At 46.9% G+C, this 13,132-nt stretch overlaps 1 protein-coding gene and 1 long non-coding RNA gene across 2 annotated transcripts in view; one reads left to right on the top strand and one right to left on the bottom strand.

The window, feature by feature from the left end:
- Positions 1–87: 87 nt before the first annotated feature.
- The window catches only part of ECSIT (ECSIT signaling integrator), a 13,786-nt gene continuing 741 nt past the window's right edge, over positions 88–13,132 (bottom strand). Inside the window, exons 2-8 of the mRNA XM_040240621.1 lie at positions 7,170–7,288; positions 2,590–3,007; positions 2,147–2,370; positions 1,587–1,644; positions 1,302–1,450; positions 1,028–1,133; positions 88–445 (exon numbers count right to left, since the gene is read on the bottom strand). Of these exons, the coding sequence (XP_040096555.1) occupies positions 204–445; positions 1,028–1,133; positions 1,302–1,450; positions 1,587–1,644; positions 2,147–2,370; positions 2,590–3,007; positions 7,170–7,265 (1,293 nt within the window). The 5' untranslated portion in view covers positions 7,266–7,288 and the 3' untranslated portion in view covers positions 88–203. The remainder of the gene's footprint in view (positions 446–1,027; positions 1,134–1,301; positions 1,451–1,586; positions 1,645–2,146; positions 2,371–2,589; positions 3,008–7,169; positions 7,289–13,132) is intronic.
- Positions 445–13,132, top strand: part of LOC120863929 — a 12,844-nt gene continuing 156 nt past the window's right edge. The window contains exons 1-2 of the long non-coding RNA XR_005721102.1: positions 445–829; positions 3,158–3,162. This is a non-coding gene — a long non-coding RNA (uncharacterized LOC120863929). The remainder of the gene's footprint in view (positions 830–3,157; positions 3,163–13,132) is intronic.

Below are 13,132 nucleotides of genomic sequence, written 5' to 3'. Positions count from 1 at the left end.
CACTGCAGGGATGACAAGGGAGCTGTCAGTTCGGGAAAGCCCTTGAAAAGGCATGACATCAAGCATTAAGGGGCAGGGACACCACACTGCCAGAGAGGAGGCAAGACAGCCCCAAGCAGGAAGACTTTTATTTGCTCTACACGCATAGGTGATCTCATGCCTCCACACCAGTCCACGGACTATGCTCTCATGACCGCCCAGGGTCAGCTCTGGCCCTGCTGTTGTCGCTGCTGACTGTCTTCTTCCTGGCCCTCGGGTCGGGGTGGGGGCGGCTCCTCCAGCTCTGAGGATGCCAGGAGCTCCCCGGAGGACCCTGACAGGCGGAAGACCACCGGGATCCGGGCCAGGGCCGGGTTGGTCTCCTGAAGACCCTGGATCCACTTGGCCAGCGTGGCCTGGTCATGGGCACCCGCCACACATATGGCAAAGACAGGCCCTTCCTCCACTGTTGGGAGAGACAGGCCCTCAGTTTGTTCAGCCCCCTCACGCCCAACACTCTTTAAGCTCCCTTTGCCTTTTGTGTATGTCCAAGCCTTTGCACACACAATCCCCTCCACCTAGCCTGCCCATTCCACACATCACCTGGGTGACGCCTCCCGATTCTTCAGGGTTCCACTGGAAATCCTCCTGACCCCCACCAGAGACTGAGTTGTGTACCTCCTCCTGGGGACCCCGAGAATGTAACTTGTCTGTTCTACCACTGACCTGAGGGGATGGACTGGACCTGTCCTGGTCATGCCCAGTAGCCAGCACAGGGATGTTCCACAGATGTTTGAAGGAGGAAGTGACAGAGGGCTGACAGGTCTAGAGCCTTCGTGTGTGTGTGTGTGTGTGTGTGTGTATACATATACCTGGGCCTCTGCTGTGTGTGTGTGTGCGTGTGTGTGTGTGTACACCTGGGCCTCTGCTGGGTCTGTGAGGGTGAGTCATAACTGGTCTAGGTCTTGGCCTGGCTCTCAGCCCTCTACTCCAGAGGCAGTACCCCATCCCATGCAGTGTTCAGAATCCAACCTGTCCTGGTTTTTACCTTCATCAATGTTGAACTCGTAGTCATCCCAGCTGCTCCTCCCGTAGGCCAGGTCTAGCTGCATTGGGTAGTAGAGGTTCCACTCCTCTGGAATCTCCTCCACTTCCTACCCCAGGGAGGTGGCACAGGCAAAGTCAGAGGCCCCGGATCTTGAAGCCACCTGTGGCCTCTTCCCTGGTCCCTGCCCTCCCGTCCCCCCATCCCCTCAGCCCCCTCCACACCTCTGAGCCAACTCACTCTTCCCACTGCCCTGACTTCCACTTTGGGCCCTCACCCGCTCCTCGGGAGGCAGCAAGTCAGCTCTGAGGATGTGGTAATAGACACATTTGTCTCGAAGCCACAGGGAGAAGGGGCCCTCAACGAAGATTGGGCGGGCTGGGTCATGGCGGGCTAGGGCACTCTGCTGCTCAGGACTCTGGATCCCTGGTGTGGAGACACACACACATATGGGGGGGGGGTGGGGGGTAGTTCTGGCTCAGGGGCTGTGCCCCAGGGCCCAGAGAGCCTTCCCAGCAGGTTCAGTGAGAACGCGGCACACCCTCCCTTCGTGAGACCTTACCTACGATGTGGGTCTCTGTAGGATCCATTGCGTCGGGGGAGTCTTTTGGCAAAGGCATCTGTAAGAAAAGCAGGGTGGACACTTGTGGCCCCCACAGCCCCTATGGGGGGACAGGGGAGAGAGAAATGGGGAAGGGGGATTCTAGTGAAATTCAGGGCCCCTCTGAGGCCTAAATACTGGGCCTCCCACACATCACTCAAGACCACCACCTTCTTGCTTCTATCAGATTGATCAAAGCCACTGATCCTGGAGATGCTCACGGGGAGGGAACCCTGCAGCCCACCTGTGTGAAAATCCTGCCTCTGCCACTGTCTGCATGACGTTGGCTGCATCATTGAGAAGGGAGCTGCCACAGACTGCTCAAGGAACAGGAAGGCCATGCGCAAGGTACAGTGAGTGTGGGGAGGTGGGGTAGGAGCAGAGGTCCAGCTGGGCCAAGGCCCCTGGAATCTAGAGAAGGCTCCACCAGGGAATCAGGGCCTGTCTTCCAGAATCACTCCAGTTCCTGAAGGGGGCCTGGCCCTGGGGAGGTAGCTGAGGGTTTGGCCAGGGGTGACTACCTGGTAGGTGGTGACCCTGGCACTGAGGTCAGGCTCCATGTGCCGTAGGGCCAAACTGGCCAGGTCCACTGGGTCTTGGGGCAGATCCCGGGGCACGGGAAAAGGGTTGATATTCTTGAAGCGGGTGAACCACAGCTTCATGCGCACCAGCTTGAGCATGGGGTAGCTTTTGCGGCCGAATATCTGCAAGAGCAGGAACTCCGTCTCCTTGTTGGGCATCACCCCTGTGCCAGGCAGATGCAGGCAGAGCCTCAGGGACGGAGAAGAAGAGGGAAGGGATGACGGGAGAGAAAGATGACTGAGAGATGGGGGATGGGTGGGCAGAGGTGGACTCCAGATTGAGAGACAGAGAGGTCAGAGCCGAGGAACCACGGAGTGGGTAGAGGGCCGGGACATGGGAGAGGGAGGCAGCCCCTGGGCCCACTCCAGCCTGCGGGCCTCACCGTGGTTCTCCATCTGCTCCAGGACGGCAATCCCGCACTCCTGCTGCCGTGGGTAGTGGAGGAAGATGCTGTGGAAGATGTTGCGAGGCCGGAAGACCTCCTTGGGGAAGACATCAAGGAGCAGGTTGTAGACAGACAGGTCCCTCTCGACGCCGTACTCGCGCATCTTGCGCAGGGCCAGGTAGATGAAGTCCACGTGGCCGCGCTTGTGCACGTTGTACTCGGCAAAGTTCTGCACGGCCCGCACGAAGTTCGCCTTGTCTCGTGCCCCATCCAGCGCGGGCCTAAACAGCTCCTCGTGGACTGCCAGGGCCTTGACCGGCCGCCTGGGGGGCTCGGGTGGGCGTGGGACCAGCGACGAGTCAGGGTTGTGGGCGGCTGCACTGCAGTGGAGGCCCCGTGGGGCCTGGGGCGGTACCTGCGGATAGAGAACCACCGCTGGAACCTGGCGCCTCCTGGGAAAGGAGCCAGCGGGCATCCCTAATGGCCTCCGAAGAACTGTGGTGCCCTGGTTACAGATCCACGACCAGGCGCCATCACAAAGTTACCAGTTACCATAGCCAGACAGCTATGGTAATATCCCAGTGGAGGCACTGTTCACCACGATGACGAACAAACGCCCTCTGACACAGCAATCTTGCATCCGGTATTTAAATCCGACTGCTCTAAACATATCTGCCTCAGATGACATTTGTGCATCTGCTGCATCAGTGGGAATGGACCAAATGTGCATCAGCAAGGAAAAAATTAAGAAAGTGGCCATGAGCCTGGACAAGGGGCACCCACTGCTGTAAGACACATGGAGGAGGTGTCCTGTGACCAGGAGTGAGCTCCAAAGTATATCATTAAATGAAAAAAAGGAAAGTGTGATACGGTGTGTACAGTAGCATCCCATTTGTGTTTTTTTTAAAAAAAAGGCTGATATATATATTTGGTCCTCACTCTTTGCAGATTCCATGTTTGAGAATTTGCCTACTTGCTAAAATTCATTTGTAATTTGTAATTCAAAAGCTAATACTCAAGGTGTTTTCTGGCCATTTGCAGACACATGTAGTTGAGTTGCCCACCACCTATATTCCCAGCTAAAGTGGAACAAGAGGAGGCTCGGCCTTCTTGTCTCAGCTCCCTTGCAGTCAACTAATGTCCTTTTATTTTTTTTTTTTCGGTTGTGCTGTATGGCTTGAGGGAACTAATTACCCAACCAGGGATAGAACCTGGGCCCTGGCAGTAGGTGAGTCCTAATCACTGGACCTCCAGGGAAGTCCCTTACGGAATAGTCTTCTATTCCAGGCATTGTGGAGCATTTCTGAGAGTGAGGCTCATTTAATCTTTCCAACTGTCCATCAAAGGAGTGCCTCTTTGTGTACCCATTTTACAGAAGAGGAAACTGAGGCCCAAGGAGATGACACAGGATACCTGGTGTTATGAAGTTGCAAAGCAGCAGAGCTGAGACTGGAGCCCTCAGTCCTACTGCACCCAATAACCATCCCAATATCCTGCTTAGGTGAGATTAAAAAAAAAAAAAAAGCATTCAGGTAAAGTGAAAGTGTAGGCAAGAAGAGATAAGAAAGTCGTCTTCAGTGATCAATGCAAAGAAATAGAGGAAAAGAACAGAATGGGAAAGACTAGAGATCTCTTCAAGAAAATTAGAGATACCAAGGGAACATTTCATGTGAAGATGGGCTCAATAAAGGACAGAAATGTTATGGACCTAACAGAAGCAGAAGATATTAAGAAGAGGTGGCAAGAATACACAGAAGAACCGTACAAAAAAGATCTTCATGACCTAGATAATCACAGTGGTGTGATCACTCATCTAGAGCCAGACATCCTGGAATGTGAAGTCAAATGGGCCTTAGAAAGCATCACTACCAACAAAGCTAGTGGAGGTGATGGAATTCCATGATGCTGTGAAAGTGCAGCACTCAATATGCCAGCAAATTTGGAAAACTCAGCAGTGGCCACAGGACTGGAAAAGGTCAGTTTTCATTCCAATCCCAAAGAAAAGCAATGCCAAAGAATGCTCAAACTACCTCACAATTGCACTCATCTCACATGCTAGTAAAGTAATGCTCAAAATTCTCCAACCCAGGCTTCAGCAATACGTGAACCGTGAACTTCCTGATGTTCAAGCTGGTTTAGAAAAGGCAGAGGAACCAGAGATCAAATTGCCAAAATCCACTGGATCACTGAAAAAGCAAGAGAGTTCCAGAAAAATAGCTGTTTCTGCTTTATTGACTATGCCAAAGCCTTTGACTGTGTGGATCACAATAAACTGTGGAAAATTCTGAAAGAGATGGGAATACCAGACCACCTGACCTGCCTCTTGAGAAACCTATATACAGGTCAGGAAACAACAGTTAGAACTGGACATGGAACAACAGACTGGTTCCAAATAGGAAAAGGAGTACGTCAAGGCTGTATATTGTCACCCTGCTTATTTAACTTATATACAGAGTACATCATGAGAAACGCTGGGCTGGAAGAAGCACAAGCTGGAATCAAGATTGCCGGGAGAAATATCAATAACCTCAGATATGCAAATGACACTACCCTTATGGGAGAAAGTGAAGAGGAGCTAAAAAGCCTCTTGATGAAAGTGAAAGAGGAGAGTGAAAAAGTTCGCTTAAAGCTCAACATTCAGAAAACGAAGATCATGGCATTTGGTCCCATCACTTCATGGGAAATAGATGGGGAAACGGTGGAAACAGTGTCAGACTTTATTTTGGGGGGCTCCAAAATCACTGCAGATGGTGACTGCAGCCATGAAATTAAAAGATGCTTACTCCTTGGAAGGAAAGTTATGACCAACCTAGACAGCATATTCAAAAGCAGAGACATTACTTTGCTGACTAAGGTCTGTCTAGTCAAGGCTATGGTTTTTCCAGTAGTCATGTATGGATGTGAGAGTTGGACTGTGAAGAAGGCTGAGCGCCGAAGAATTGATGCTTTTGAACTGTGGTGTTGGAAAAGACTCTTGAGAGTCCCTTGGACTGCAAGGAAATCCAACCAATCCATTCTGAAGGAGATCAGCTCTGGGATTTCTTTGGAAGGAATGATGCTAAAGCTGAAACTCCAGTACTTTGGCCACCTCATGCGAAGAGTTGAGTCATTGGAAAAGACTCTGATGCTGGGAGGGATTGGGGGCAGGAGGAGACGGGGACGACAGGATGAGATGGCTGGATGGCATCACTGACTCGATGGACGTGAGTCTGAGTGAACTCCGGGAGTTGGTGATGGACAGGGAAGCCCGGCGTGCTGCGATTCATGGGGTTGCAAAGAGTCAGACACGATTAAGCGACTGAACTGAACTGAACTGAACTGAACTGAGGCACTACTACAGGTGATATGAGCATAGGGCAAAAAGCAGAAAAGCAAATTCTAGAATGCCCCAAAGAAGGGGAGACACTACAAATGAGATGATGCAAATGAAATGCATGACTCAGGGTCTGGGCCACCAGAAGTGTTCAGTAAGGGAGCTATTAATACTGTCACCATCATCATCATCCTTGTTGTAATTTATGGTCATGATCACTTAGGGTAAGGGAAGGAAATTCGATTTTCTGCTCACATCTTTACAAGTAAATGTAGGAGTTAACCAGAGTCACCACCCAAATCCACTCACCTCAGACCTTCTTAATTTTAAATTCAAGACCCTCACCCATGGGGACACCAATGCTTTTTTAAAAATATGTATGGATTTATTTGGCTGCATCAGGTCTTAGTTGAAGCATGCAGGATCTTTCATTGTGGCCCGCTAACTCTCTAGTGGCGTGCCAGCTTAGTTGCCCTGGGGCATGTGGAATCTTCCCAGTCCAAGGATGGAACCCACATCCCCTGCATTGTAAGGCAGATTCTTCACCATTGGACCAGCAGGGAAGGCCACCAACACTTCTTAAAATGAGTGAGAGACATGGGAGCTCCCTGGTGGAATAGTGGTTAGGATTCAGCACTGTCACTACCAGGGCCCGGGTTCAGTTTCTGGATAGGGAACTGAGATCCTGCAAGCCATGTGGTACAGACAAAAAAAAAAAATAATAATAATGAGTAAGAGGGGCTTCCTGGATAGCTCAGTTGGTAAAGAATCTACCTGCAATGCAGGAGACCCTGGTTCGTTCCCTGGGTCAGGAAGATCCCTTGGAGAAGGCATAGGCTACCCACTCCAGTATTCTTGGGCTTCCCTGGTGGCTCAGAGGATAAAGAATCTGCTTGCAATGCAGGAGACCCAGGTTTGATCCCTGGGTTGGGACGATCCCCTGGAGGAGGGCATGGCAACCCACTCTAGTATTCTTGCCTGGAGAGTCCCATGGACAGAGGCTATAGTCCATGGAGTCCCAAAGAGTTGGGTACAGCTGAGTGACTAAGCACAATGAGTAAGAGACATTCAACTAGCACTCAGAGCAGACAGACCAGCCCAGACCCAGTCCCCAGCAAACACCCCCACCTCCTCCCCTCCCGACTCTGCTCTCCAAGCTGGCTTCAACTGGGTGCATAGTAAGGGCTTGGGAGCAGATCCCAGGCCTGCCTGCCTCTTCCTCCTCCTGCCCACCACCCCCGCCCCGCCCAAGGCTAGCAGTTACCTGAGAGAAGGGGGCTCCTGCGAGGGCAGTGCTGCAGATGCCCCACCAGCCCCGAGAGAGGCCCCGGGCCAGCAGGATGGCTTGGGCCCAGCTCATGCCTTTGCCTGCTGGACAACCACCTGGCAAGAGAAAAGAGACAGCTTCAGTCTGGCAGCCCACCTGCTGAAGGCGATGAGACCTCTCTCCTGGGCAGAGGCCATGTCCCTGACGGCACAGCTAACGCACCGGCTCCACTGGTCTCTTCATGCACAAAGTGGAGCAGGGGTGATGATTACAGTCGGGGTCCCTGTTCTTCTGGACCAGATCCTTTACTATCTGGAGGATTTGCTTTTGCATTTGTTCCCCTCCCTGCTGGGTCATTCTGTTTTGTTTAATACCTTTATGTGCATGCCATAGAGTTGACCCTTAGTATAAAACTAAATGTGGTTTCAGTAGTTGACCCTTGAACAACACTGGGTTGAACTGTATGGGTCCACTTATAGGCTGACTTGTTTCTTTTTCATATTTATTTATGTGGGACTTCCCTGGCAGTCCAGTGGTTAAGATTTCACCTTCCAATTCAGGGGGTGCAGGTCTGATCCCTACTTGTGGAGCTAAGATACCACATGCCTAAGATTCCAGGAGCCTCATGGCCAAAAAACCAAAAACATAAAAACAGAAATATACCATAACAAATTCAATAAAGACTTTAATATATATTTAGGCTCTGCTGAATCTTAGCTGTGGCATGCAGGATCTAGTCCCCAACCTGGGACTGAATCTGGGCCCCCTGCTTTGGGAGCAGAGTCTTACCCATTGGATCACCAGGGATGACCGATTTTTTTTCAATATATACATACTATAGTATAGTGTGACCTGTGGTGGTTCAATATAAGGAGGTGGAACCATGGCTATGAAGGGCCAATTGTAAAGTTATATTTGGATTTTTACCTGTGCAGAGGGTTGGCACCCCTAACCACTACATTGTTCGAGGGTCGACTGTATATTCACAGAATTGTGCAGCCATCACTAAATCTAATTTTCAAACACGCTTGTCACTGCCCCCACAAAAAAGAACCTTATATCCATTAGCAGTTACCTGAGAGAAGGGGGCTCCTGTGAGGGCAGTGCCTCAGATGCCCCCCCCAGCCCAAAAAAGAACCTTATATCCATTAGCAGTCATCAGTCAACCCTAGGCAACCCCTAATCTACTGTGTCCTCTGGAAATTTCATGGAGCTTCCCTTGTAACCTAAACGTAAAGAATCTGCCTGCAGTACAGGAGGCCCGGGTTCAATTTTTGGGTCAGGAAGACCCCCTGGAGAAGGGAATGGCTACCCACTGCAGTATTGTTGCCTGGAGAATTTCATATTATTGGAATCATATATAATATGTGCCCTTTTGTGACTGGCTTCTTTCACTTAACATGTTTTCAAGGTTTATCCACGTTGTAACATCTAACAGACTTCCTTTCAACTGCCAAAAAAATATGTTCACGATATGGATTTAACCACATTTTATTTACCCATTCATCAACTGATGAACATTTGGGCTTCTTCCCACTTTTTGACTATTATGACTGTTGCTGCTATGAACACTTGTGTAGTTTTCGTGTGAACACATATTTATACTTCTCTTGGGTATATACTTAGAATCAAGTTGCCCAGACATATGGTAACTCTATGTTTAATCATTTGAGGGACTGCCAAAGTGTCTTCCAAAGCGGCTGCACCACTTTACATCCCCACCAGCAGTGTGTCCCAGCCGGCAACGTATAAGGGTTCCAGTTTCTCTGCCTTCTTGCCAATACTTGTTGCTGTCGGCCTTTTTGATTATAGACATCATCCTAGAGGGTGTGAAGTGGGCATTTCATTGTGGTTTCGATTTGCATTTCCCTAAAAATTAGTAATGGTTGAGCATCTTTTCATGGGGTTACTATCCATTGTGTATCTTTTTCAGAGAAACGTCTATTTAGATTCTTTCTCCATTTGAAAATTAGGTAATTTATCTTTTTTTACTATTGAGTGGTTTTATTGAGTTGTTCATATTCTGGATCAGTTCAATTCAGTCGCTTAGACCTTATGGTTCACAACTACTTTTTCCCATTCTTTGTCACTTTCATGTTATTACTTGCAGCACAATTTGTTGTTGTTGTTTAAATAAGAGGTTTAGAACAGGAGAGGCTCTTAGGAAATGTTTTTTGAGTGTTAGTTGTTATTACTATTGTGCGTGTGTGTGCTCATTAAGTGTCTGACTCTTTGCGACTTCATAGGCTATAGCCCACCAGGCTCCATGGTTCATGGGATTTCCCAGGCAAGACTACTGAAGTGGGTTGCCCTTTTCTTCTCCAGCAGCACACAGTTTTAGTTCCAACAAAGTCCAGTTTTCTGTTTTTCTTTTATAGCTGTTCTTTTGATGTTGTATCCAAAAAAACCATTGCCTGGTTCAAGGTCATAAAGATTTACTCCTATGTTTTCTTCTAGGAGTTTTAGTTCTTACATTTATCTTTGATCCACTTTGAATTAATCTTTCTAAATGGTTGGTGTGAGGAAGGGGTTCACTTCATATGGATATCCACTTGTCCTATTTGTTGAAAAGACTATTTTTTTCTCCCTGTTAACTCTTGTTGAAAATCAACTGACCATAAATGTAAGGGTTTACTTCTGGGCTCTCAATTCTTGTCCTATTGATCTATATTTTGAGCAGTAACACATTGTAGCTTTCTAAGTTTTGAAATTGGAAAGTATTAAGTCCTACAACTTTGTTCTTCTTTTACAATATTATTTGGCTATTCTGGATCCTTCACTATTACATATATATTTAAGAATCAGCAGTCAATTTCTGGATTAAAAAAAAGCTCAGATTCTGATAGGGATTGTGTTGAATCTGTAGATCAATTTGGGAAATAAAGAGTGGGACACACTGAACAAATGAACTGACTGAATATTAAGATTTTTGACCCATGAACATGGGATACCTTTCCATTTATTTGTTGTTGTTGGTTTGGTTGCTAAGTCATGATCGACTCCTCTGAGACCCCATAGACTGCGGTCTGCCAGGCTTCGACAGGGGCTCTTCCTGACCCAGGGATGGAACCTGCATCTCTTGCATTAGCAGGCAGATTCTTTACCATTGAGCCACCAGGGAAGCCCTCCATTTACTTAGATCTTCTTTAATTTCCCTCAAAAGTATTTTACAGTTTTCAGTGTAGAAGCCCTTTACTTCTTTTATTAAGTTTATTTGTATCTTATTCTTTATGAAGCTATTGTGAAATTTCATTTTCACATTGTTCATTGCTAGTGTATAGAAACAGTTTATTTTTTATATGTTGATCCTGTATCTTGCAACCTTGCTGAACTTGCATTAGTCCTAATATATATATATATTTTAATAGGATTCCCTAGGATTTTCTACATCCAAGATCATGTTATCTGTAAATAGAGATAGCTTTACATCTTCTTTTCTAATCCAGATGCATTTTATTTCTCTTTTTTGCCCAGGTGTCCTTGCTGAACCTCCAGTGCAAAGGTGAATAGAAGTGGCCAGAGTGCACATCCTCGTCTTGTTCCTGATCTTACGGGGAAAGCATCCAGTCTTTCGTCATTAACTATGATGTCAGCCATAGGATTGTCCACAGATGACCTATTGGGTTGAGGACATTCCTTTCTATTACTGGATGCTGAGTATTTTTATCAAAAAGGGCATTCATTATATTTTGTCAAATGATTTTTTTTTGCATCTATTGAACTCATGTGAATTTTGTCCTTTAGTCTATTAATATCATGTATTACATTAATTTTCAACTGTTAAACTCATTGCATTTCTCTGATAAATTCCATTTGGTCATGCTGTATTTCTTTTTATTTGCTGCTAGATTGGGTTGCAAGTATTTTGTTGAGGACTTGTGCATCCATATTCATAAGAGAACCTGGGCTAGAGTTTTCATTTTATGTCATATCTGTTTGCTTTGGTATCAGGGTGATGCTGGCCTCATAAAATGAGCTGGGAAGTATTTGGCTCACTCTTACCACCATTTGAACTTTCTCTAGCATCTCCTTCCGCCTCTGCTCCACATCTCTGTTCCATTTATAGCACGGCTTCTCCCAAGAGGTGTCTGCATATTACACTCCCTTCTCACTCTTTCCTACTTGGCTGCTGCCCCAGCCACTCCACTGACACCACTCCTGTAAAGACCCCTTGTGTGTTCTCCATTTAACAAAGCCAGTGATTATTTCTTTGGCCTCATTTTGCTCAATTTCTCAGAAGTATCTCGCATGGGTGAGGCTCTCCTCCCATGTTGATACTCTTGATTTTCTGCCTAGCACCCAGGCCTGTTTTTTAGCCAGTCAGCAAGCCCTGCTTCTTTCTCTAAAGTTTGCAATGTTTGCAAACTTGAATGTGCAGATGAATCACTGAGGATCTTATTAAAATGCAGATCCTGATTCAGCAGGTCCAGTGGAACCAGAAACTGTACATCTAACAAACATCCAAGTGATGCTGATTGCTGCTGGTCTGGAGACCAAGTAATAAGGCTGTGAAGAATCCCACATTCTGAATTTATCTGTCTGCTACCCTAAGACATCATTCAACTACCAAAAGAGGTGTTCCTCTCCTCTCTGTATTCCTGTAGGCAGCGCTAATGGTTTTTTAACTTTGTTCATATTAGAATTATCTTGGGAGCTTTAAAAAATTCCCATGCCCAGGCCATACCACAGATATACTGAATCAAAATATATAGAGGTAGGGCCCACGTATTAGCATTTTAAAGCACCCCAATGACTCTAACACGCACCTGAGATTAAGACCTTATTCTAAACCTTTGCTATTCAAAGAGTATCTATGGGACCAGCTGCATTTGTATTATCATCTGGGAGCTTATTAGAAATGCCAGATCTCAGCCTTAATCCAGACCTACTGAATCAGAATCTGCATTTTAACAAAACTCCAGGTTTCTCCTCTGTGTGTTAAGGCCTTAGAAATGATGATGTGCTGATGCTCCTAAATGTTTATCACCAGTCCTGAACCCAAGTCTCCTGACCTTACTGCCACTTTGGTATTTTCCCCAACTTATTTTGCTCCAAATCATATCCCTGCTTAAACGTGTCCCTCCTCATCTTAGCCAATGACATCACCACTGCTAGTCATTCAAATCACAAACCTGAGAATTCTGAGTCCACTGTGTCCCTCACTCCCCCAGTCCAATTCATCAGCTACTCCTGTTGCTTCCAAATCCATCTTAAATGCATCCATTTCTCTGTATCTGCAGGCCACCACTCCAGTCCATGATCTCTTTTCACCTATCCAGTCTCAACTTCTTTCCTTACCTGCCTCCAGTCATTTCTCCCTGCAGTGGTCAGAGGGAGCTTTTTAAAATGTAAAGTAAATTTAGTGTTCTCTGCCTAAAATCACTGAAACAGCACACAAAATTAAATCAGAATCTGCCCCTCGAAACTCACCTCTTATTACTGGTAGCTCCAGCTACACTTGTTTCTTAAACAAGTTCGCTTTATTCTAATCTCAGAGCCTTTGAACTTGCTTTTCTCTCTGTTCAGAAATTTATTCCCCCAGATCAGTCTCTGGTCATTCAGGTCTATAGTCAAATAAGAAGCCTTTCCTGATCACCACCTCACTCCCAATCTAAAGCCCCATTACCCTGCTGCTGCTGCTGCTGCTGCTAAGTTGCTTCAGTCGTGTCCAACTCTGTGCGACCCCATAGACGGCAGCTCACCAGTCTCTGCCATTACCCTGATTAATGAATTTTAAGCAGTTATTAGCATCTGAAATCACATGTTTCACTTATTTCTGATTTGTTCAATGTCTGACTCCCTGGGAAGATTTTGTGTGTGTGTGTGTGTATCTGCCTTATTGCTGTATCGTGTGTGTGTATCTGCCTTATTGCTGTATCGTGTGTGTGTGTATCTGCCTTATTGCTGTATCGTGTGTGTGTGTCTGCCTTATTGCTGTCTCCAGTGTGTGTGTGTGTGTG

This window comes from Oryx dammah, unplaced genomic scaffold (assembly GCF_014754425.2).
Source record: "Oryx dammah isolate SB20612 unplaced genomic scaffold, SCBI_Odam_1.1 HiC_scaffold_5, whole genome shotgun sequence".
Lineage (NCBI taxonomy): Eukaryota > Metazoa > Chordata > Mammalia > Artiodactyla > Bovidae > Oryx > Oryx dammah.
This window is presented reverse-complemented; position numbering and strand designations above follow the sequence as displayed.